General features: G+C 50.4%; 9 protein-coding genes across 9 annotated transcripts; 3 read left to right on the top strand and 6 right to left on the bottom strand.

The window, feature by feature from the left end:
- Positions 1-1,845: 1,845 nt before the first annotated feature.
- On the top strand, positions 1,846-3,010 carry SCP_0805160 (hypothetical protein; the record flags this gene model as incomplete). The annotated part of the gene is made up of 7 exons (XM_027761104.1): positions 1,846-1,850; positions 1,909-1,928; positions 1,991-2,147; positions 2,208-2,335; positions 2,396-2,509; positions 2,560-2,920; positions 2,983-3,010. 7 exons carry the CDS (start codon positions 1,846-1,848, stop codon positions 3,008-3,010), a joined length of 813 nt encoding a protein of 270 aa, XP_027616905.1.
- A 4,263-nt stretch (positions 3,011-7,273) lies between these two features.
- On the bottom strand, positions 7,274-8,117 carry SCP_0805150 (hypothetical protein; the record flags this gene model as incomplete). The annotated part of the gene is made up of 5 exons (XM_027761103.1): positions 7,274-7,336; positions 7,387-7,465; positions 7,521-7,631; positions 7,683-7,828; positions 7,902-8,117. 5 exons carry the CDS (start codon positions 8,115-8,117, stop codon positions 7,274-7,276), a joined length of 615 nt encoding a protein of 204 aa, XP_027616904.1.
- Positions 8,118-9,737: 1,620 nt separating this feature from the next.
- Positions 9,738-10,236, top strand: SCP_0805140 (hypothetical protein; the record flags this gene model as incomplete). The annotated part of the gene is made up of 3 exons (XM_027761102.1): positions 9,738-9,785; positions 9,854-9,957; positions 10,017-10,236. The coding sequence occupies 3 exons, from the start codon at positions 9,738-9,740 to the stop codon at positions 10,234-10,236; spliced, it is 372 nt and encodes a 123-aa protein (XP_027616903.1).
- Positions 10,237-12,834: 2,598 nt separating this feature from the next.
- SCP_0805130 (hypothetical protein) lies at positions 12,835-13,715 on the bottom strand (the record flags this gene model as incomplete). Its single annotated transcript, XM_027761101.1, has 5 exons — positions 12,835-12,868; positions 12,932-13,279; positions 13,347-13,443; positions 13,494-13,644; positions 13,713-13,715. The coding sequence occupies 5 exons, from the start codon at positions 13,713-13,715 to the stop codon at positions 12,835-12,837; spliced, it is 633 nt and encodes a 210-aa protein (XP_027616902.1).
- Positions 13,716-14,226: 511 nt separating this feature from the next.
- SCP_0805120 (hypothetical protein) lies at positions 14,227-15,103 on the bottom strand (the record flags this gene model as incomplete). Its single annotated transcript, XM_027761100.1, has 2 exons — positions 14,227-14,737; positions 14,790-15,103. 2 exons carry the CDS (start codon positions 15,101-15,103, stop codon positions 14,227-14,229), a joined length of 825 nt encoding a protein of 274 aa, XP_027616901.1.
- A 1,909-nt stretch (positions 15,104-17,012) lies between these two features.
- SCP_0805110 (hypothetical protein) lies at positions 17,013-17,999 on the bottom strand (the record flags this gene model as incomplete). The annotated part of the gene is made up of 4 exons (XM_027761099.1): positions 17,013-17,350; positions 17,405-17,437; positions 17,485-17,879; positions 17,932-17,999. The coding sequence occupies 4 exons, from the start codon at positions 17,997-17,999 to the stop codon at positions 17,013-17,015; spliced, it is 834 nt and encodes a 277-aa protein (XP_027616900.1).
- Positions 18,000-18,375: 376 nt separating this feature from the next.
- On the bottom strand, positions 18,376-18,931 carry SCP_0805100 (hypothetical protein; the record flags this gene model as incomplete). Its single annotated transcript, XM_027761098.1, has 2 exons — positions 18,376-18,457; positions 18,513-18,931. 2 exons carry the CDS (start codon positions 18,929-18,931, stop codon positions 18,376-18,378), a joined length of 501 nt encoding a protein of 166 aa, XP_027616899.1.
- A 1,194-nt stretch (positions 18,932-20,125) lies between these two features.
- Positions 20,126-20,742, bottom strand: SCP_0805090 (hypothetical protein; the record flags this gene model as incomplete). The annotated part of the gene is made up of 2 exons (XM_027761097.1): positions 20,126-20,486; positions 20,537-20,742. 2 exons carry the CDS (start codon positions 20,740-20,742, stop codon positions 20,126-20,128), a joined length of 567 nt encoding a protein of 188 aa, XP_027616898.1.
- Positions 20,743-21,212: 470 nt separating this feature from the next.
- SCP_0805080 (hypothetical protein) lies at positions 21,213-22,441 on the top strand (the record flags this gene model as incomplete). The annotated part of the gene is made up of 6 exons (XM_027761096.1): positions 21,213-21,243; positions 21,300-21,552; positions 21,609-21,965; positions 22,026-22,197; positions 22,260-22,369; positions 22,423-22,441. The coding sequence occupies 6 exons, from the start codon at positions 21,213-21,215 to the stop codon at positions 22,439-22,441; spliced, it is 942 nt and encodes a 313-aa protein (XP_027616897.1).
- Positions 22,442-23,062: the final 621 nt, after the last annotated feature.

Below are 23,062 nucleotides of genomic sequence, written 5' to 3'. Positions count from 1 at the left end.
GGTTACCGAAACGTCACAAGTCAGTGCATGCTACATAGACTTCATCGGGATCAACGCTACCAGGTTTGTTGCAAAACACAACAAGCTCCAAAGGAACACTACTGCAGCAGGAAGCCGCACCCGACCTCCTACTGCATACACTCAGAGAGCCGAGAACGCTTCAGATCGGTGATGATTGTGATTGTGAGAGATGTCAAGCCGCAATCGAGACACATACTGACGTACCAGCTCAGACAATGAAAGCGCCTCGACATAGTCTTCAGCTAGTAGATACAATAGCTGTCAAGGCGAGAGAATGAGTCGCGCTCTATTTCTCCTGAATAAATGACCATACCTCTAGTAGATAGTGAGTAGACGAGCCTTTCACAGCAGTCGCACTTATGAGGTGTGCACTTCACGAATGTAGCAATAGCACCAAGCCAACGGTCTTTACGAAGCTGAGAAAACGGTTCGACGGAAACAAATCATCGCTCCGGATGTTTTCAAGTGCGTCTCTGGATGTAGTCAATCTCATTAGGAAAGGTTACTGCATATTCCGGAAGCAGGAAAGCTAGTGTAGATATTCATCAGCATTGACTCAACGTATAAATGCAGAAGAATTACCTGCGGATGCTATGATGCAGAGGGCGAATGCATGAACAGTCAAGCATCACGAAAAAAAAAAACTGAGATGCAAAAGGTATGTGAGCCTCATCGACCAGCCGTGCTTCACCGTCAACCGCCAACATCAGGGAAATTAAAAGGAAGAGTTCCGAAACTTTAGACAGACAAGCTTAGTTCCAACGAGAATCAAAGAGCAAATCGGACACAGTCGTGACTAACGCCCATTCCCCAATCTTCTAGCCCGCAAGTCCAAGGAGAGCTGTCCGAGTATCCGGGCGCGTGTTGTGGTCTCAGGTTAGACCACATCAGCGACAACTTTAATTACTGAGGAACGCACCGGTGCCGCTGGCGTCCTAGCTCTATCCATTGGCCTGTCAACTCGGATTGGCGGTGCCGTGGTCGGTGCAAGCCTGTTCGTATACGCAGAGATAGATCCGAGGAAAAGGGCTTGCGTCGTGGCGGTGCGTATTCACTGCGGTGATCCAAAGAAACTAATCTATTGACAAGGCGGCTGTGGAGTATGATAGTGTGGCTCTGAGACTGCGACCTAGTCTTCCATGACACATGTTTCGGTCCACATCGATGTCTTCGAAGCCTCGCCATTGCCGCCGGGGCACTGCAGAGTTCGAGCACGTCCAGCGTGACCGTCCATTCGCTTGAGCGCAGAAAAGCAAGGCCGATTGGAGAGCGAGGAGTACTGCCCGCACTGGCTCGCGGAGGGTGTCGATGACATAGCCGGAGAGGCGCAACGCGCTTTGGACCGCGGTCGCGTTGACCAGCTTGCAGCGTCCGCTCGGACTTTGGCGACTTCGATGTCTCTGTGGAACGCGCAATATTTACGCGGCTGTCAGCCGCGTTGTGACTCGGCGTGCTCAGCCTCTGCGACTCATCCCATGGGCAGGGCCAGTGGTCGTGCCCTATACATTCGACACTCATCGCAAGGCCTCCGCGTGTCCGAGGCACGATCACGACAAGCACTGCTGTGTCTGCCATGCTCAAGCGCTCACCACTGGTATGTGGCTCCAGAACGACAGGTATGAACCTTATAGCACCTACGGGCGCGTGCAGTGGAACTCCATGGTACAAACCCGTGTCCTCCACGCGCTCCGAGCGAGCACAGGAAACAACGTGCTGCCGTGCGGTTGCTTATAACTAACTGAATATCGGTACAGTTGGTGTAGTTCCTCTCTATTCTCTATCATCCTCCTATCTCTCACTCGCGATTCACCCGAAACAATCACTATGAGGTGAGCATATATAATGTGATCGATGTTGACACATTACTGACTTGAATCGCTCATCCAGCACAACAGTATACCTCACTGGTAAGTGTAATATTAGTACTTGGGCCACAGCGGTTGCTGAATTCCACTTCACTTGCATGTAGGTATCACAATTCAATTCCCCGATGGCGTGCAGCCTGAGTTGCCTGACAATGCACAACTCTACCTCTCTGTCTTGGTGAATGGAGACGAAATCAAGAAGACTGGATACTGCATGAAAACTGCAGTGTCATCCTGGAAGCTGACTGGGGCAATCAAACTGTTTGTCTCATATTCTACGTTCTCCACCAGTGAACCAGTCATCTAATTATGGCCCCATAGGTCCTCTGAAGCCCTGAACTGCATGCTGGTAGTATCATTCAAGGTTCCAGATGATGAAAGCATGCAGTTGGGCTTCATGGAACTCAGTGGTGATGAACTACTGGCAAAGGCTTTGGATGAAGGCCAACGTATGCACTGAAATTTTTGTTCTCTGATTTTGGACAACCACACTGATGTTATCTTCAAAGCCTTTGCTAAAGCATTCACAATGCTGGAGGATGGTCCACATTGTGCTATTTCAGCATCATGCTTTATTGTTCCTCCAGATGGGTCACACTTTTTGGCTGAGATCACTGGCCAAGGTATGTATATGTGCTTGTTGGATACAGATAATGTGCTCATGTTGCTGCAGAGCTTGAAGATCTAACAAGGCAGAATCTTGATGAGATGTATGCAGCTGCCATGCAGGCTGTGGCTGATGCTGAACCTGCTGCAAAACCTTTAATTCTGTTACATTTTGTGCAGATATTCTTCAACTTGTACAAGAAGTCTCAAAGTAAAGATGATCTATCCAGAGCTATCTCTTTACACTATGATTTTGTCAACACTGTCTCAAAGGATGATGCAAACTGGGAGACAGCTGTGCACAATCTTGCAAAGCTTCTTCTCAACCACATAAAGCAATTTCCAACAGCTTCAGATATTGGCAAATCTATCTCAATGCTCCATGATGTTCTGCACATCATTCCTGATAACAATCCATATAAACATCAGTATCTGCATGCCTTTGGCATTTTTCTGAGAACTCGTTTCAAGGATCATAGTGATTTTGCAGACCTTCAGACGGCAATCTTCTTGCATAACCATGCATTACAACTTATTCCTGCTCACCATGAAGATAGACCTGCATGTCTTACTAGTCTGGGGGTCTTCCTATGTGATCGCTTTGACCAACTAGGAGATCTAAGCGATCTTGAGCTAACAATCAAAGTACAGCAAGAAGCAGTGCAACTTACTCCAGATGGTCATCCAGACAAGCCTTTTAGGATGAATAACCTTGGAAATTTTTTTCAAAGACACTTTGAGCACTTGGGAAAACTCAGTGACCTTGAGGAAGCCATTGCACTGCAGCAAGAGGCAGTGCAACTCACTCCAGATGGTCATCCAAATAAGCCTGCTTGGCTGAGCAATCTTGGACTTTCCTTCCTGAGGCACTTTGAGAGATTGGGAGAACTCAGTGACCTTAAGAAATCCATTACACTACAGCAAGAGGCAGTGCGACTCACTCCAGATGGTCATCCAGACAAACCTTTTTGGTTAAACAATCTTGGAAGTTTCTGTATGACACAGTTTAAGAGACTGGGAGAACTCAGTGACCTCGAGAAAGCCATTACACTGCAGCAAAAGGCAGTGCAACTCACTCCAGATGGTCATCCAGACAAGCCTTCTAGGTTGAACAATCTTGGAAATTCCATTTTGACACAGTTTGAGAGACTAGGAGAGCTCAGTAACCTGGAGGAAGCTATTTCACTGCAGCAAAAGGCAGTGCAACTCACTCCAGATGGTCATCCAAGCAAGCCATTTACATTGAACAATCTTGGAAATTCCATCTTAACACAGTTTGAGAGACTGGGGGAACTCAGTGACCTTGAAAAAGCCATTACACTTCAGCAAGAGGCAGTGCAACTTACTCCAAATGGTCATCCAAACAAGCCTACTTGGTTGAGCAATCTTGGACTTTCCTTCTTGAGGCATTTTGAGAGACTGGGAAAACTCCGTGACCTTAAGAAATCTATTACACTACAGCAAGAGGCATTGCGACTCACTCCAGATAGTCATTTAAACAAGCCTTCTTGGTTGAACAATCTTGGAAATTCCTTCAAGACACAGTTTGAGAGACTGGGAGAACTCAGTGATCTTAAGAAAGCCATTGCACTGCAGCAAGAGGCAGTGCAACTCACTCCAAATGGCAATCCAAATAAGCCTTCTCGGTTAAACAACCTTGGAAATTCTTTCTTCATACAGTTTAAGAGACTAGGCAAACTTAGTGACCTTGAGAAAGCCATTACACTGCAGCAAGAAGTAGTGCAACTCGCCTCAGATGGTCATCCAAACAAACCGTCCTGGTTAAATAACCTTGGAAATCTCTTCTTGACACAATTTGAGCATTTGGATGAACTCAGTCCTTCTGAGAGAGTTATTATAATGCAGTCAGCCATGTCACATTATCAATCTGCTGCATATACCATGGGTCCACCATCAGTTAAATTTAAATCTGCTTCACAATGGGCATACTGTGCTCAAATCCTCAAGCATCCATCATTACTTGAAGCATATACAGTTGGTGTTGGCCTCTTACCTCAGGTAGCTTGGCTGGGACTTAAAATGGAAGGCCGTTATCATGAGCTAAAAAATGCAGGACAAGTAATCAGGGACGCAGCAGCAGCAGCTATTGAGTCAGAGAACTACAATCTTGCTATTGAATGGCTTGAACAGGGACGTTCAGTTGTTTGGAACCAGGTTTTGCAACTCCGCACACCTGTTGATAATTTATCAGCAGCATATCCTGAGATTTCTCAGCAACTCCAGCAGCTATCAATCAAACTCGAGCAGGGAAGCACTGCTCAAGCTAGATATAATACTGATACAGGCAATGCTTTGTTTCTAGAAAATGCTGGTCAGCACTATCGCCGACTAGTGCAGGAGCGAGAAAATCTTATTCAGCAGATTCATGCACTTCCTGGCTTTGAGACATTCTTATTGCCCAAAACACTGTCACAGCTCACATCAAGTATTTGTTGTGGTCCTGTGGTTATCTTGAATGCAAGCAAATATAGATGTGATGCATTAGTGATTCAACCTCACTCAAATCAGGTTCTTCATATTTCTCTTGACTGTACCATTAAAGATGCCAACAATATGCAAAGCATTCTTGATCGTATGTGCAAAGGGGGTCGCATTCCATCTCAGAGAGCATCAGGTCCTTCTTCCAATGCACCAGACATTAATGCAATATTTGAAAGTCTGCTCTCTCAACTGTGGTTATGTGTGGTCAAGCCAGTACTAGATGCACTGAAAATTCTAGTATGTTCATTTTCATATAATTTATCTCAGGTACATCTTATTGATAGGTATCTTTATAGACTCCATCACCTGTTAATCAACTTCAACATCTGTGGTGGTGCCCAACTGGGCCATTTGCATTTCTGCCTATCCATGCTGCAGGCATATATAGTGACAATCAACCTGGCACAAAGCTGTCAGACTTTGTAATCTCCTCATACACTCCAACCATCAGTTCTCTCACAAAGTCTGCACCTTCTGAGACACCAGCACCATTTCATATGTTGACTGTGGCTCAGCCTAATGCAACAGGACAATCAGTCATTCTGGGCACACTAGAAGAAGTCAATCAGATCTCCAAACTTGCTAAAGGCTACACAGTTCTATCTCTGCAAGAGTCTGATGCAACTGTGACAAATGTATCTGAGGGAATGCAACTCTCAAGTTGGGCACATTTTGCATGCCATGGGGTGCAGAATAAGGACAAGCCACTCAAAAGTGCACTGCTACTTGCTGGAGAAGCTCACTTGGGGCTGGAAGAGATCATCAAGTTGTCTCTTCCTCATGCTGAGTTTGCATTTCTCTCAGCATGCATGACTGCTACTGGAGACCAACAGCTTTCAGAGGAGGCAGTTCATCTGGCAGCAGGAATGCTGCTTGCAGGTTATCGAGGGGTAATTGCAACAATGTGGTCTATCAAAGATACAACTGCACCACATGTTGCAGAGGATGTGTATGCACACCTTTTCAAGAACAAGGACCCCTCAATACGACCAGACAGTACTGAGGCTGCATATGCATTGCATAATGCCATTCAGAATCTTCATGAGAGGCTTGGTGCACATAAAGATTATATGACCTGGGTGCCATATGTTCACTTTGGTATATAGCTGTAGAGCAATTCATTATACACATGTATCTCTTTCTAGTATGGATTGGCATTGTTGTATACGTACCTAATAGACATTGAATTCACAGATTCATAGACATCAGCAAAACAGTTGTGATTTGTGCATTGCATGACTGTCTGAAATACTGAACAATGGGTGAGAGATAAAGATCACACCACCTGGATGGTGCAAGTTCACATAAGGCTATGAGTACTCTGCTGTAAATGGTTGCAAGATGAATACATCCGATGGTGGAAGGCAGGCACAAGTGGATGCGAATACCATTACAGAACACAATACCAAGTCGGGAGGCACTCACCTGCAGCACAGACGGGGCACTGTGATCCTGGACGCAGTAGCAGACTCCGAGCGCCGCAGAGATCTCACGACATACGCGCGTGTACGACGCGAGGTGGATCATGATGCCCGTTCCCATATCTTCTGGTCTGCAGGTTCAAGGATAGCCTGCCATACGGAGCGCGAAGCCTAACAGACCGCAACTCGCTCGAATCATCAAGATGTCTCTCTTGCAGGCACTGTCCTTCGTCTCCGCCTGTAAGACCGGCAGACATCGGAGAAGGTAGTGCATCTTGTAGCGGGAATGGCCATCGCGGTATCTGGACGGTACGCTGGACGACACGCGACGCAGGGGATGCACATCTCACGCTGGACGTAGTTTGCACGCCACGGAAAGGAGAAGCGGCTGAAGCTGTTGGGGGCGTGCTCGTGCTGGCCAACCGCGCGCGCCTTGAATTCGCAGAAATCATCAAGTTGTCCCTCAAGCGCGCCGCACTGGGCTTCCTGTCTCCCCCAAAATCTCAATGGGTAACCCACCGGCTGCAGTGTACCTCGCAGCGAGGGTGTTGTTCTCTAGCTACCGCAGGTCTGGCGGAGCGGCCGCGCGGCCGCGTCACAGGCGGCAGAGGACGCGTACGCCCACTTCTGAATTCACGACGCGGAGATCAGCCCGATGGCGGAAGCGGTGTGAACATTGCACGATACTGTCCGAAACCTGAGCGAGAGGGTGGAATGTCAAGGATACACCACCTGGGTGCGGTATCCTTACGTCGGGCGCGGTCCAGCACTCTGCTATAAATGGTTGCACGACGGATATATGCGAGTTGCGAAGGCCGCGTACTTTTACTGCGTTCTCGAGTAGTAGCTTCGACGTGATCATCGAAAAGTTACATGTTCGAGGCATGACGGACTAGTCGAATTGCGACGTCGGACAATGATCTGAAAAAAGTAAATAATGTTGTCAATTAAGGGAATGCAGGACGACATACCGGGCCGCGGTGGCGAGGAGCGCGAGTCTTAGCCGCGATTAAATGTGCAGGTCGAGGCTCCATTCCCCACCGTAAGCTCCTGGAGGCAGTCGCGGTGATTTGGGCTACTTCCGGCTGACAGCTGAAAACCTTACGGGTTCACATTCGCGAATGCGTAGAATCGCCGCGGCATTGAACGAGAAATCCGCACATAAAGCCAGACGAAATGGAGGAGCAGATGTAGGTATGGAAATCGAACCTGAAGCCTGGCAAAAATAACAGTTATTCAACGGTGGGCGAGTAGGTTGCTGACTCACGCGGCTCTGGATGTAAAGATGCAGGTGACTTCTAGAGTTTTCACGATGTATTGATGAATGTTGATGCTGGAGGTCGACGAGAACGTCTCGGAGTAATGCACGTTCTCCTCCGGGGAGCATCGGTCCTTGTGGACAATGCTGATAGCCTGCCAGGAAAGTCAGCCAGTAATCGAGCGTGCGCCGCATTACTCGCGCTATACGGATGGAGGTAGAGCATACCGGCAGGAATAGTGGTGCATGCGTGGACGTACTTCCCGGCGAATTTCCTCCAGGAAAGCACTCCGAGAACAGGTTGCGGGAACTCCCTCTTCCGCATATTCTCTGCCGCCAATCACTTGCAATGCATGGGACGAGTATTTTGCGCATCCCCGAAGGATGATCGTCCGCGTCGGAAGTAGCGAGCCTGAACGTTCTCAAGGTCGGGGATAGGCACATCCGGATTGTCGATCCTGCAAACGGGGCACCCGGAGCCAGGAGCATGCATTGTAGAGAGTCGACGAGCAGTGATTAGCCAAGGCAATTGCTAGAACAAGACGCAGCGCACCACGTCATTCCACTTCCATCCGGAAGATGATGAGGGAATGGTTTGAGGAGAAAGTCCACTGAGCACGAAACTGCTCCAGAAGATTGCAGGCAGCTGGCACTTGGGTCGTACTACGTAGTCGCACACATCTTAAAAACGCAGTCGACAGAGAGTGCGACGGTGGACAAGTGACGACTGCTGGATCCACCCAGGATCGTGATCGAAGGAGGCCCGGGGAATGCTGCGAGGGACAGCGAGGACTATGAGGCGTTGAGGAAGGGAGCTGAGATGGCAGACGTACGCATGCGAGAGTCTAGACCCTCCAGCAACGCGTCTCGTCACGACGCGTCACACATTCAAGTTATCACTGCCACCCTTTCAGATGACTCCTGGAAGTGTTGTATCGCCATCCAGAGACTACCAGATCTTGACCGGCGACTGCAGTCCATGACGACAAGTCGAATCGGCGTTCCGAGCGCAGCGAGTGTGGTGAGAGTCAGTGTCGAATTTTCTTCATCATCTATCGTTGGCTGATCGGGACGTACTCACGGCCCTTGCAATTCCTCGGCTCATGCCAATTTCCCCGGGCTATCGCTTGAACTAGTGGGTCGACCGTTGTACAGTTGCTGCCTGACTCTCCTGCAACTGCGCAAGACCAGAAGACGTTCTAGTGCTGACGCTGGCGCCTCACCAACGACGGTCCCCTCACATGTGCCGGACGAGGCAAAGGCAACACTCAGTCTACGACGACGGGGAGGTTCTTACCCCGACCGAAGCTCGTTTAATCGCAATGCTCAAGTGCGAAGTTGATTGCGGTTTCTGCGGCTCTCTGGAGGCACCACAGCAGGAACGACATTATACACTACATGAAGTACATATGGTATGGAAATCCAATTCGAAATGCAGATGAAAATTTGGCGCACGTTGGTTTCCCCGCCGGTGACAAGCGCAGGCGGGTACTTATCCCGAGGGCCACGAAAAGGCCTGCGCCAGGACCGACGAGCGAAAGCGGACGTCGGCCCGTACCTCGGGACGCACCTTATATGCCCTCGAGCTGACTCCCGCTCCACCCTATCCGTTCGTCGTCTTCTTCCTGTCGTCGTGTCGTTCGGCTGTTGTTTCCTTTTCTTCTTCGTCAAATGCCTCCACTGCTCTCATTTTTGACTTGTCTCTTCATCACCTCTACTGCTCTCATTTGTTTTTTTATCGTCATTCTGCTTGATTGAGGTGCCGGCCCCATGTTCTTCGTCATTTACCTCTGCTGCTTTCGTTTTTTTCTTCGTCTCCGTCGTATGCCTCTTCGCCCGCCGGAGGCTTCGGTGCTGCTGTCCTTGTTCTTGAATACGTCTTGAGGCCTGTGCTGAAAACGAGAATGTTCAGAACATCAGAACTGTCAGTGTCGTCGTGCTTGAGCATGTTAGCATTCTTGTCGAGACACTCTTGCTCCGCTTTCGTAAGTCACAGAAGCTGAATCACACACCGATCGTTTGATCGTTCTAACTTCTCGTGGTTGAGTTCACTCTCTTAGTGTGATGGCCTACGCCTACGAGCCAGTCAGCATGTCAAGCATAACTACCCCAGTAAGTAGACACACCTCAAATCTGTGTTGGTGCAGTTGTCATTCAAGATAGCATATTCGCAATATAAGCAACACGATTGTCAGTCGCAGTTGATGGTATACGAAGGAGGCCATACCTTACTGGCCATATGTGTGCGTAGCACGTGGACACTGCACCAAGAGAGCAAACTTTGGTAGGTGGCGTTCAATGAATAGAGTCCCGACTGAGAAGGACTCACCATCTTACATCCAGCGCGTGCCACAAAAGTCTCAAACCGAAGGCTATGACTCAGCTTTTTCGTCTCGTGTTCTTGCCGCACTACACGGCTTCGCTCACTCTCACATTATGTTGGCCACTTGATCGCTTCCAGGCCATGTCGCCGTTGTTGTTGATGTCACACTCTTACGTTTATAGTCTGTGTACGTCGACAGATCAGCCACATGATTGTACGGCGATGAATACCAAGGAGTGAACATACCTGTCTTACTCTGATGTGGTGTGGCGTAGCCATAGACGGCAGCGTGCATGTCGAGACGATTGTTAGCAAGCATCCATGGCAGATAAAGGTCAGACGTACCTCAATGGACATCTGTGCATCGCACACTCACGAGTGCGGACTGACTGGCAAGGACAATTCAAGGTCGTGACTAATGCTCAACGTATACCACAGAGGACAGAAGGACGTACCTTGAAAAGGTCAAGGGTCACTCGGGGGGCCGACTCATTGCTCTGTTGTGGAGTCTTGGTTGTATCTCACATGTTTCTCAGTGTAAACTGAATATTCTTAGGGCTCACACAGTTTCGCGGTCGAACTTCTCCTGCGTAGTAGTGATCTTGCTCTTGATGTCACACTCTGGCTCTTATGGCCTGTATGTGCGCATCAGTGAGTGAGCTTCTGACAACGACGCGATGTACGTCTTACAATGAACGTACCTTCCTAGGTCTAGCGTGGCGCAGGTCAACAACGATGGCGAGTGGATGAATAGAGGATGATCAAAGTTCGTGGGTGGCATCCGCGGCGAGGACGTGCCTTGGTGGTCGTCTACCGGGGCGACAACGTCGAAGTGAATGAAGGAGAGAGTGGAGGAAGATCGTGTGAGGAAGGGAAGAGATAGATCAAGGTGAGTAGCGATCGACGGAGAAGGATGGAAGGGAGAACTTGAAGGACAAGGTGTGCTTAAACAATCCGTGCCACCACTCGGGCTTTTATACGCCCAGGTGTGGCCGCCACCATTTCCACTTCATAGGCGCTCGCGGTAGACCAAACCTCGTGTTGTGGTCCAAACCTCGCGTTGTGGCTCGAACTGCGTGTTGCTGTTCACGATCATCCTGCAGGTCTGCGCCACATTCCTGCTGGCACCGTTTGATCTGTGGTCCATTCCATGGGCATCCCATGCCACCCATCGCCCTGTTGGATAGCCAATTGGACGATGTGGATGGCGCTGTTCGTGAGCGTCTGTCAGTTCATTCTGATCCCACTTACTACTTTGTCGCTCGGATTCACTGCTTTGCCGAAGGTCTATATGTCGTTCCAGATTGAAGCTGCTGCTACTATATCAGTACGTTCTGTTACATAACACTGTCGCACAGTTAGTGGACACTTTTTCCCAGCACACGCATATGCTTCTCTGGGATGAGATCTTGGGAGCTTGTCCCGGAAGTCCCATGCCGAGCGTTGAGACCCAGGGCCCTGTCGAGAAACACTTCTAGATTAGGTTCCGGTGCTATGTTATCTTTGTCTCTGTCTACGATTCTTCGAAGCTTATTCAAGGCAGGCGCTGAGGGGCGGAGTCGTGCACAGGTACCAGAAAGTCATCCACCCGGATACCGCGGACTGAGGTGCTATGCGAACTGCCCATGCTCCATCTACGGGCTTGCGGAGTATATTTTAAGGGGATGCCTAACTGTGGTCGCTGGTGGGCCAATGAGGAGGCTATCTGCGCAAAGGCCATGGAGCGGAAATGAAATGTATATGAAGGTACCAGAACGACAACCCTTATCAATCATTGTGGTTCAACGGCGCGCTTTCAGTCCGGCTCATCAAGGATGTCCATCGATTGCTGTTCGGTCGTGCACTGGCGACGAGAACCCGGATACTAAGGTTCCAAGGAATGCCCATCACAGGGTCCTTTCCGCTACCACTGGGAACATCGCCTAGCATGGTGTACGTTCACATTGTAGTTCGGATATGTTGGAGGTGCCTTATGCATGATGTGAACTCGTGGAAACTCGAGCGCTGTGCTGTCAAACTGCACTCTCTACTTGAATAGTGCTGCAGTGCTGCAAGACTAGTGGGGCATTCCGTTCTGCTTCTATAGCATTGAATTGCTGTAAGTGTAGCGCGGCTAGCAAACGCTCTCCTCCAAATTCACGCACTTCAATATTGATCAAACTCTGTTGAAGACGAGGTAGAGAGGAGCCCTCCACGAACTGTATACGCCCAAAAATTGGCATCGAGGACTTCTAGATACAGAAAGAGCCCGAGGTAGGTAGAAAACGTATTACGCCGGTGAAAAGAATCCTTTAATTGAACACTCACGGTCAAAATCTGGACAAAAGTCCATAAGCTAAATGGTACACGGAATACATTGGAGGAGTCGCCCGGGAGAGAACTCGCTACAGAATGATACAACTTTCATGACATTTGTGCCAATACGAGAGGACAAGCCACCGTCCGAAGCTCCACGCAGGTCTAGAGACCTGTCATCTGTCTTCAATGACACAAGGCGGAACAGAGGACAGAAGCTGCGGTTCCCGTTCTCGCTGACTTTCGACTTAAAGTCCCCCGTGGTCGCATTGTGGATCCACTCGAGGCAGTTATCAGCTGCTCCAACTTCGGTGCCGGAACGCTTCTCATGTAGTCCGATCACGACGTCCCGGGCCCTCATGCCGGGAGAGGATAGATAGCGGGCGTAAGACGAGTAGCGATGGGCTTCAGACACAATGACGTGATCGCGCATCGTGTCCCGTTCGAGGACTCGTCGCACGCAGCCGGGTCGATCAATGCCATTATCGTCTCATTTTGCATGGCAAGGACAGCACCACCGCTCGAGGGAAAGTGGTGTTCGACTTAAATTCTGCAGCTTGCGAGTGCGGGAGTCGAGCTGCATTGGAACCGAGTGCAAGTTAGCTGCAGAATACTGTATTCATAGCTGAAAGGGAAATACCTCGCCACATCGTGAGTCCTGTCCGGTTCCCCTGCATTCTGAGACACCAGCCAGGTCACTCCCTCCAATGCATCACCTCCGTATTCTGCTGGTTGAGGAACATCGTATCTTTCGGCGAGCCCATCCTCGTAGATATTCCCTTCCTTCACAAAGATACCTCCCCTGCCACGCGAGAAAGGCCAGCTTGAGCTAGGGGCAGTGATGTGCCCCCAATCTCCTACTTCTACCTCCGGGTTCCAATTGGAATACTTGGTTGACGCGCGATATAAGAGCTCGACGTACTTGCGCTCACTCTTGGACGTTGAATATCCTTGCATGTTGCTGTGGGGTCTTGAGCGAGGTACGGTGCTTGAAGTATGGAGTACGAATGATGAGTCTGGGGGTATTTAGACTCCAAGAAAGTACCACAACACACCTCAAAGTGCTGAGCCATATACGACTACTGATGGTAACTTGCGCGGCGTGACATTGACTGGCAGTTAGAAGACTGACTGGGAGGTGCGAGAGATCCACTGGGAAGTTCAATTAGCTGCGCAAAACCACAAGTGGGCCATCACCCCACGCTTCAATGCACCACCCAGCGATAGAGTGACGAGCACGTGTGCCGTCGAATGCACAGCCCAGTGGACATGAAGTGGAACTGGAGAACTTCTACACGCATTATGAATTCCGCGGTGCCAATCGAGAAGGAGAGCTGCAAAGTCAAGGAACACCTGATTCTCGGTACAGTTTCCATTGTACGGGGGCTTAGACCGATTATATACGATTCCGAGAGACTCACCATGAGAGCAAGCAAGGATTTTTGGCTTTGTAGAGTTCGGGCTGGGAATTACATCAAGCTTAAGTGCATTATCGCGTGATTGACACAAGGATTTGCCAGATATCTACTATGAAGTTTGCCTGGAGAGGGGTAGGTATTCCAAGCTCGGAGAGTGTGGCACCAGAAATCAAGCTCTAGGTATTGTGTTGCTCCTCTATAAGTCAGCAGGACACTAGTAGTATGGTTGAAACAATGTTGACATATGTATACCAGAGCAGCATTTGCACCCAACAAGATGATGCGAAGATGTTCGTTATAACAGGAGTCATATGGAAATACCACAAACTACACCTAGACGCGTCCATGGTCCAGTCGAAGATTGAGAGTGAAAAACACCGGCACAGATATTATGCAATCAATAGAACGGCAATCTTCTGCAAGGCCGACAGACATGTAAACGCTGTCGCTCACTCACTGAATGGAAGATGAGTAGACACGACATTGAGAGGTACTCAATCACTTGCCTGAGAGCCGCTCACTCTTCCGCGATGTCATTCTCCACACAGTCCTCCTCATCAGACCAAGGAAGCTCCGCATCAGGAAGAGGTGGTACAGGCCCGTCCGAAGCTCCACGCAGTCCAACGGATACATCACTATCCTTCAGCGACACCAGTCGAAAAAGCGGGCAGAAATCCCGGCTCCCGTTCAAGCTAACCTTCGACTTGAAGTTCCCCGTCGTAGCGCTGTGTACCCACTCGAGATGGGCGTGCGCTGCTGCAATACCCGGGATGGCAGGCTCCGCGCTCAGTCCGATGACGACGTCCTTGGTGCCACGGCTGGAGAGGTAACGTGCGTAGGAAGAGCAGTGGTGGACCTCGGAGACGATAACGCAGTCATGCATCCGCTCCTCATCTAGTAGGCGTCTCAGTTTGCCGGGCGGGTCGATTCGTGAGATGGAGTCATTCTGCATCGCAAGGATGGCTCCGCCGTTCGAGCTGAAGTGATATCTGGCCTTCACATCGTAGTGTGCAAGTGCAGGTGTTTGGCTGCATGGGAGATAAGAAACCGAAAAAGACAAGGACGAGAAGAGGCACGCACCTCGCTGCTTCGGCGGAGACATTCCATGCACGCGTGTGCTTGGAGACAACCCAGGACACACCGTCAGCTGCTTCTGCTCCATAAACAATCGGCTCGGGAATGTCATATTCCTCAGCAATCCCGTCCTTGTAGATGTTCCCCTCCTTCAGGAAGATCCCTCCTCTACTTCTCCGGGGAAGCCACTTTCCGGTACGCCCGTCAATAATGCGTCCCCAATCTCCAGCCTCCACAGTAACTTCTGGATCCCAGTTGGGATACTTGTTCGATGCGCGGTGGATAAGCGTGGTGTACCTGCGCTCACTATTGGATGACATGATCTCCTTCAGAAGGTAGTTCCGCACTGTTGAGGGGAAGTGGAGCGTTTGGGAGGAGCCTATGTAAATACAGGCCTACTGTGTTGCGGCTGCTTGAGACACGAGGCATACCTACTGGATGTGGACGTGCGACGATCGCTGGTGAAGGCTATGTCGACTCTGAGAACTACATGGTCGCGGCCGACATAGCTGATGTGGCAGTCCATACACACCGCTATCGGCTACGACATGAACTACGCAGAGTAGACGCCGAGGTTATGAATGATTCGAAGTGTTGCGAGCAGTCCAATTGAAGCGTGGTTGATTTGCGCGGCTCTGCAACTCAACGTTCAATGGGTTTTCCACAGATGAATACGCGTGAGCTAACTCCCTGTAGTTGGGCGCGGCTTACTTGGAAAAAGAGGTAGAGAGCGCCAGATGCACATTAGCTCTGTATGTATTGTCGACGGGTCAAACCTGCACGGGGGAAGAGCTGTGTAGCACACCTGGAATTTGAGAACCGCGAAGTGTCAACCACAGCAATGCCTCTCTCTCTCTCTCTCTCTCTCTCTGATGTCTGCGAGTATAGTACGTATTGTCCACGTTATCCGACTTCCATCCTCATGTTCTCGCATAGCATTGGCTTAGGCAACCTTTGCAGATGGCGGTAGGTTCATTTCTCGCGAAGTCGGGATGCTAATTGAGTACACGGAGACTGTAGTGGGACCTCTATTGGGCATAGTGGAAGGTAAACAGAATGCGCAGGAATGTGAAATTACTTGTACAGAGCTGTTGAGCGTCAACAGACGGCCCATGTAGGAGATGCGTTTCTGTCAGATTGAAAACACGCCTGATCATCGTGGTGATCACAAGCCTCGAAGATCAACGTATTAAAATACCAAAGGGTATCGTTGAGGTGAATGCAGCTGAAATATAGCGACACGTTTCGCAATACCATTGAAGGTTCTCAATGCGATACTGATAGTATGCATCACATGCAAGCCCGGACAGTGGGAAAAAGAGCCCACATACCTTCGTTAACTGACAAAAGACATAGAACGGTAGTTATCCGAGTCAATTCGTATGTGTTGAGAGATTTAAATAAACATGAATTGGTTGCAAGGAGGACGTAGTTGTGACGCTCACATGAAAGGTGTCACACCGTGACTACGCAACTCCCTCGGAGAGCTCGGAGCCGAACCGTCGACAAAGACTATCAAGAATATATATCCAATACTCGCGCTGCAAGTGTTACTTTTCTACTCGGCGACAGGTGGATTGCGACAGGGTCCTAACAAGCAGAGCACGAAGAGACTCAAACCTAGTAACCTGGTCCTTCTGCACCAACTTGGCACCAATGCATCTCTCAATGCAATTACATGCCAGTGAGTGCAGTCTATGCTTGACATTGGCATTTTACGAGGCCTACAAAGGTTATAATATGAAATCAGATACAATGCGGACGCAAGACGGAGTTTAGCCCGGGGGCAAGCAAATGCCATTTTGATTCTTCCTCGGCCGATCCTGTCCAATATATTGGCATAAAGTGCGACGACAACGAATGGGCAACATCTGAGAGCTCACCGCTCGAAGCAATGGATTGCGTAAGTATGGTTAACCGGCATTCGGATTTCCGGGGGTTTCTCGGCAGTTTCCCAGCCTTGCAGTACATCGTGAGTACGACATCCGCTAGACCTCACTGGACCTCTGGTTCACTATATTGACAGAATGGGTTCCATCGACGGAATTCGTTACAAGATCAACTACAAGGGCAAGACTTGCTTAAACTTCCATCCATGAGATCGTAGCGGCGCGAGCGCCATTCCCCGACTCCGACGGGGTGCTCACGGTTTTTGTATGAGCAAGGGTGTGTGATTGATACGTATAGTACAAGTACAGGCATTTGTGATAGTTACAGTAATGGAAAAAACTAGACAAGCGAGGCATCGTCGTCGTCGCTGTCATCCGAGTGGCGTTGGTCAGGCTCGGAATTCGGTCGGAAGACTCCGAGGAGGGGCATGGGCTCGTCCTCGAGGAAGCCGCGGGGCATCGATCCCGGATTGGCGAGAAGGACGATGGATTGGATGTTGAGGGAGATAGTGGTGTCGGCGTTTTCGTCGTCGAGTTCAGGGTGGCTCTTGATGTACTTCCCAAGAGTGAAGAGCAGGAGGACGGCAGACTCTGTGGAGAGATCATCGTGGATTTTGGGAAGCATCGATATGGAGCGCATGGAGAACTTGAAGGGCTTACACCCGTCGAAAGTCGGCACTGCGGGAGGAGTGAGTTAGGGCGCATGTGCGAGAAGGTTGGGGGCGATCTTACCATCTCGATCGGCCGGCAGCACGGGGGGTGGACCTGCAGGGTGCGTTAGCGAACATTTTGTAGTGCGAGACGTCACGTACCGCGTTGTGCGTTCACCGGAGTGGCGGGAGCCATGCCGCGGATCTTGGTTGGAGTGTTTGAGGTGCCAGTGGTCAACCTTGTCGAGAAGGAGAGGCCGGCATGGAACGACGGGAAGACGAGTGTTTGTCTGTTGAGAATGGCACCCAGGACGGCGGCCGCACGTGGCCAGGTGAGTGCTGATGGTGCAACGCAGAGTTGACGGCTGTGACCGCTGGGACTGATCAGGTCGCTGTGGGTAACGGAGCCGACGACAGAGAAGAGCGTGAGATGGGTGCTCGTCTTGAGCTGAAGGTAGTCGGAGGCTCCGATGGTGACAAAGTGGAGTGCTGTGGGGTCTGCGGTTGCGAGATTGATGATGTCGTGTGCGGTGGCGATCGAGACGTGGTCCAGACGTCTTTGGGGTCGATTAGTAGTATGGCAGAAAAAGCAAGGGCAAATGGACATACTCGGCGATGTTCGAAGGGAATGCCCTCTTGAGATACACGGGTTGCACGAGGACAAACACGTTGTTCATGGCACGTGTCACGGCGAGTGTTTCTCTGCAAGAAAGTGTCAGTGTGAGTCACAGTGGATAATTGCCAAAGGGCGTGCCTGAGTTTCGACAGCGACTGGAGCACTTCGGTTCTTGTATATATGGCGTGATTAGCGGAAGTGTCTGTCGAGTGTCGGAAAGTGACTTACGGTGTCCTGGTTTTCTCAACGCGCTTTCCTTTGTTGCGGTAGGGCTTACAGGGAGTCTCGTCGGATCGGTGACTGGCGAGAGCATCATCTGCAGGAGTATCAGATGCGGTGGAGTCGGTGTGTGCTGTCGGCGAGAAGCTGCAAAGAACTGCATGTTGGCCAGTATATGGTGGTGAGTGGGTATGAAGACTTACATGTCGTCGCTGTCTTCAGGCTTCTGCCTTTTTGCGGGTGAAGGCACTGGCATGGACGGCGACGGATGCCTCGTCTTGCGTTTGCTGCCAGTGGTGGCTGCAGGAGCATCAGTGACGGAGGCCATGGTGGCGGTTGCGAGAGGAAATCGGACGAGGTGGGAGTTGTTCGCAGTGCGACTGTTGGGGCATGCCAGTTGGCATTTGCCGTCTGGGCGCGGTCCTGAAACGGGGGCGAGAGTGTCGAGGAAATTGCGCACGCTGCGCGGGTGCACTTTGCGGGAGGCCAGGTGTGGCCTTGGCGTTCGAACGGGAGGTCCGCGCGGTGGTTGACCTGGGTGTGGTCACGAAGTGTGGGCGAGATGGTCGAGGTGGCGGCACGCATGGCGGGGGCGCGTGTTTTGCGGTAGGCTAGGCGCGGTATTGGCGTTCGAACGGTAGGTCCGCGTGGTGGTCGAGGTGGCGAGTGTAGGTGGTGGAGGGCGTTGGCAGTCGAGGTGCTGTGGAGAGGGGCCGCGAACGCATGCCGAATTGCACGCGCAGTGGGGGCGCGCGTTTCGGTCAGGTGAGGCATCGTGTTGGGACTGCTGGATGTCAGCAAAGTGTAAGCAAAATAGCGGAGAAAAATACGCACCGAGTGGGTGCGCGTGTTTTGCGAGAAGCTCGGTGTGAGATTGGTGTTGGCAGAACGTATTGCTAGTGCTACAGGTTCACCATACAATTTAATATACAGAGCACTGAGCAGAGCATACCGAGATTTGAGAAGTTGATCATCACCATGCAGACACTTTGCTACATCTTTATTGGACATGATAGCAACAGATGCACGACTCAATTGAAAGTCAACAAGAAGTCTTCTGCAAATCTCAGACTTGTTACGATCTTTCTGAGGTATTAAACAGTGAGATGACACAGCTGCAGACTGCAGAGTATGAAGACTTAACCTTTGGAGTGTACGCAAATACTGTTCATCGGACAAATAGAACCATGAGGGATTGAAATCTGCCATGGCTAAAATCAATCACTTACGCTACTTCAATCCGAAGATTTAAAGGTGTTTGAACACAAATCCTTAGTGTACTTGAACAGCGTGCTTGAAGACAAATACTTAATGTGCTTGAACACAAAATATTTAACGTGCTTGAACACGAAATGTTTAACGTGCTTAGACACAAACTCAATCAAAACAGCACTGTGAAACTGTGAACACAGTATCACAAATAGCAACTGCATCATGCAAATTAAACTGTAAGTATCCATTTGAACAAGTCAACAAGCATAGACGTACCTATTTTGCAGCTACACTCGTCCGAAACAGTCGCAAAAAATGCGAAAACTATGTCTTCAAGAGAGCAGGTCCGCGTAGATTCTACATGGTTTAGTGGTGAATCAGTAGATTAGTAATAATACGAGAAGAAGAATACACTCACATGCAAAACAGAATGATGTCGTATAGCGACTCGTCGAGGAGCGACACTGAGGTGTAACGTCGTCCAGCAGCGCCAACATCGTTGAGAAATCGAGCGCGCACGTGATGTTTGCGAGCGCCATCCTACGTGAATAGACCTGCGCTGGAACACCGTCGGCAGGTCGAGCGCAAGGGCGGAACGTTCGCGAGCGCGATCTTACGTAAATAGACCTGCGCTCGAACAGTGTCGACAGGTCCAGTGCAACAGCGACGTTCGCGACCGGAACCCTAGACGGAGCCAAGACTCAAATCGTAAGTGTTATTACTCAACTTATTTACTGATGTTGTTTTCGCACAACTTCATTCGCAGAGGCGTCTGCCGTTTCCCCTTGCCAAAGCCCTCCTCTTGTGCGATGGGCTAGGTGCGGCATTGGGATTCGCGCGCCGGGAGGTCCGCGTGTTGGTTAAGCCGCGCGCGGTCGCGAAGTGTGAGGGAGAGAGTCGAGGTGGCGGCGCGCGTAGCGGGGCTGCGTGTTTTGCGGTGGGCCAGGCGCGGTATTGGCGTTCCAACGGCAGGTCCGCGTGGTGGTCGCATTGGCGAGAATGCAGGTGGTGGAGGGTGTCGGCGGTCGAGGTGCTGTGGAGAGGGGCCGCGAACGCGCGCCGAATTGCGCGCGCAGTGGGGACGCGCATTTGGGTCGGGCGAGGTGCGGTGTTGGGACTGCTGGATGTCAGCAAAGTGTAAGTAAAATAGTGGAGAAAAATATGCACCCGAGCGGGTGCGCGTGTTTTGCGAGAAGCTCAGCGCGGGATTGGTGTTGGCACGCCGGGAGGTCCGCGTGGTGGTCAAGCCGCGCGCGATCGCGAAACCTGAGCCAGAGGGGGGAGGAAACTGCGTGCACAGGGGGGGCGCATGTTTTGTGGTCGGCCAGGCGCGGTATTGGCGTTCCAATGGCAGGTCCGCGTGGTCGTCGCATTGGCGAGAATGCAGGTGGTGGAGGCCGTCCGCGGTCGAGGTGCTGCGGAAAGCAGTCGCGAACGCGCTCCCAGTGGGGACGCGCGTTTGGGTCGGGCGAGATTCCGTGTTGGTATTGCTGCACGTCGCGGCCGAGTTGGCGATGGTGGCGGAGAACGTCGGCGACCGTCCGTGTCAGTGGTGGAGATGTGGCTAGAGCGGTCGTGAACGTGCGCCGAATTTGACGCGCAGCAGTGGCGCGTGTCCACAATGAGCTGGGCGCGACGGTAAGATTTGAATCTGACGCGCGAACAGTTTGTCGTGCGGGGGCGAGCGTCGGTCATTGTGGATGGCTACTTACCTCCACCGGTGTGTTCGTTCTTGCTCGTTGATCGTGTCTTGCTGGCAATTGACACTGGTGTATAAAGTTTAGTAAAAATCTTGCTGCTTTCGATCAAAATGAATTTGGAGGCTCACCTGAGTTCTGACACGATGGCAAAGGTCTTTCAGGATGCGCGTTGTGGTGCGTCGAGTTTCTGTTTTCGTGATGGGACTGGATGATGGCTGAATCTTGGTCAGTGAAATTATTCGACGAGTGGACCACACGTACGAAGGCGCCGAATCCGGAAATGGGTGCCGATGGACAGGGATCGCAGTTCCTGCTCGAGACGTACGATCAGTTCGAGACAGTTGAGCGTCAATTTGATGTTCAGGTCAGTTCGGGTGGGTATTTGTACCTGGTGTGGCGAAGCTCGCGCGAGGAGGTTACACTGCGTGTGTCTGGATTTGTTTCTCAGATGAGTCTTCTGCCCCCTTTCAGGCGCTCATTCAGGTTTGTCACTTCTGCAGTTCACAAGCTGCTTGCCGATGTGATTGATTCGTATCTAGGCTGCCGAGGGGAAATCCGAATCTCGCTCTGCAGACTGTTGTGGTTGCCGGTGAAGGTCCTGCATTCCGGCGAGCCATCACTGCCCGATCAAACATCTTACGTTTCATGGAAATGCATGCACGCCGTGGAACGACATCTGTAATTGATGATGTCTGGCTTGGTGCCATGCCGTGTTTTATTGCAGAGACACGTGTGCTCACGCCTATGGTGGAAGCACCGTTGTTTGACAGTGCCGATCTGAACATGGTTATTGACCCGTATGGTGCATTGGCAGAGCTAGTTGCTGGTGGGAGGCTCTCGTGGACATCAGACAATGTTGTGTCATGCATGGAGCTGAAGGGCGAGTATGACGACAGGTATGTCATGATATGAAATCATCTGTCTGCATTGCTTGAGGTGATGTTGTGTTTATGTAGGTGGTCTACTCCTGTGCAGTCATCCCTTGACATGGTGCGTGCCGGTGAGCTCGTTGAGCTTTCAGTAAACTTTCGGCTTCGTGAGCACGTGAGTCCAAATGGGGCAAACGTAGGTCGCAAGTTTCTTACACGACTTGACACTGTCATGATCGTGAGTCGCTTGGGGATGAAGGTGAGTTGGCGTTTGCCCGCATTTGTTTGTTATCAGAAAATGACTTCTAATGGTGGCTATAGCTGATTGCGGACTGCGAGTCAGAGCACTTGTCGATGATGCGTATTGCTGCGACGGCTGATAACACTGGTGGAGGTAAGGCTCCAAAGAAGAGACGGTTCTCTTACCTCCAGTCTGTGCCTTCTGTTTTAACCAGTACTGAACAACACTTGAATTCGCTGACAGTATTGGACAAGACAAATGATGTAGATCAGGTAATGAAGCCGGTGGGATAGTTGCAGTACTGTTACATATAGTCATATGATATAAGATACTGATGGTATGGCTGTCTTTTAAAAATTCAAATGAAAGGATCATCTGAGCATGAAGATCGTGTCGATCAGGTAATAAAGTCAGTAAAATAGGTATAGTGTCATGGTGGCAATAATACAATATTTTGTTGATTCAATTGATTCGATTGAATGGACCATTTGATGTATACACGAGGATGTGCGCCCAGCGTCCGTCGAGTGTAAGGAGTGGTGTAAGGTCATCGGTATCCATTCTGTTTTCATATTGTGGGACACCGTCATTCTGTTGGTCGTCGTATATCCATCCTGAGTTGTGAGAGTGGAGGAGACGTGCTGTAAAGTGACTAGATCCAAAGTATATTACAGTTGCCAATGAGTAGGTGGTCTGCATATTGAATTCCAGATCAAATATGGGAGTGATAACTGTATGTTCCTGTGACGGATATTCAAAGTATAGGATGGGCGGTGGTGTAATGTTGCTTATATTATGATTAACTTCACTGTCGCATTGACATAGTAATCTTCTTGCATGCAGAATGGATGATGTCATGGTCTTACTTAACCAAGTTTGTATA

Source organism: Sparassis crispa, assembly GCF_003851025.1.
Source record: "Sparassis crispa DNA, contig_000007F, whole genome shotgun sequence".
In the NCBI taxonomy this organism is placed as follows: domain Eukaryota; kingdom Fungi; phylum Basidiomycota; class Agaricomycetes; order Polyporales; family Sparassidaceae; genus Sparassis; species Sparassis crispa.
This window is presented reverse-complemented; position numbering and strand designations above follow the sequence as displayed.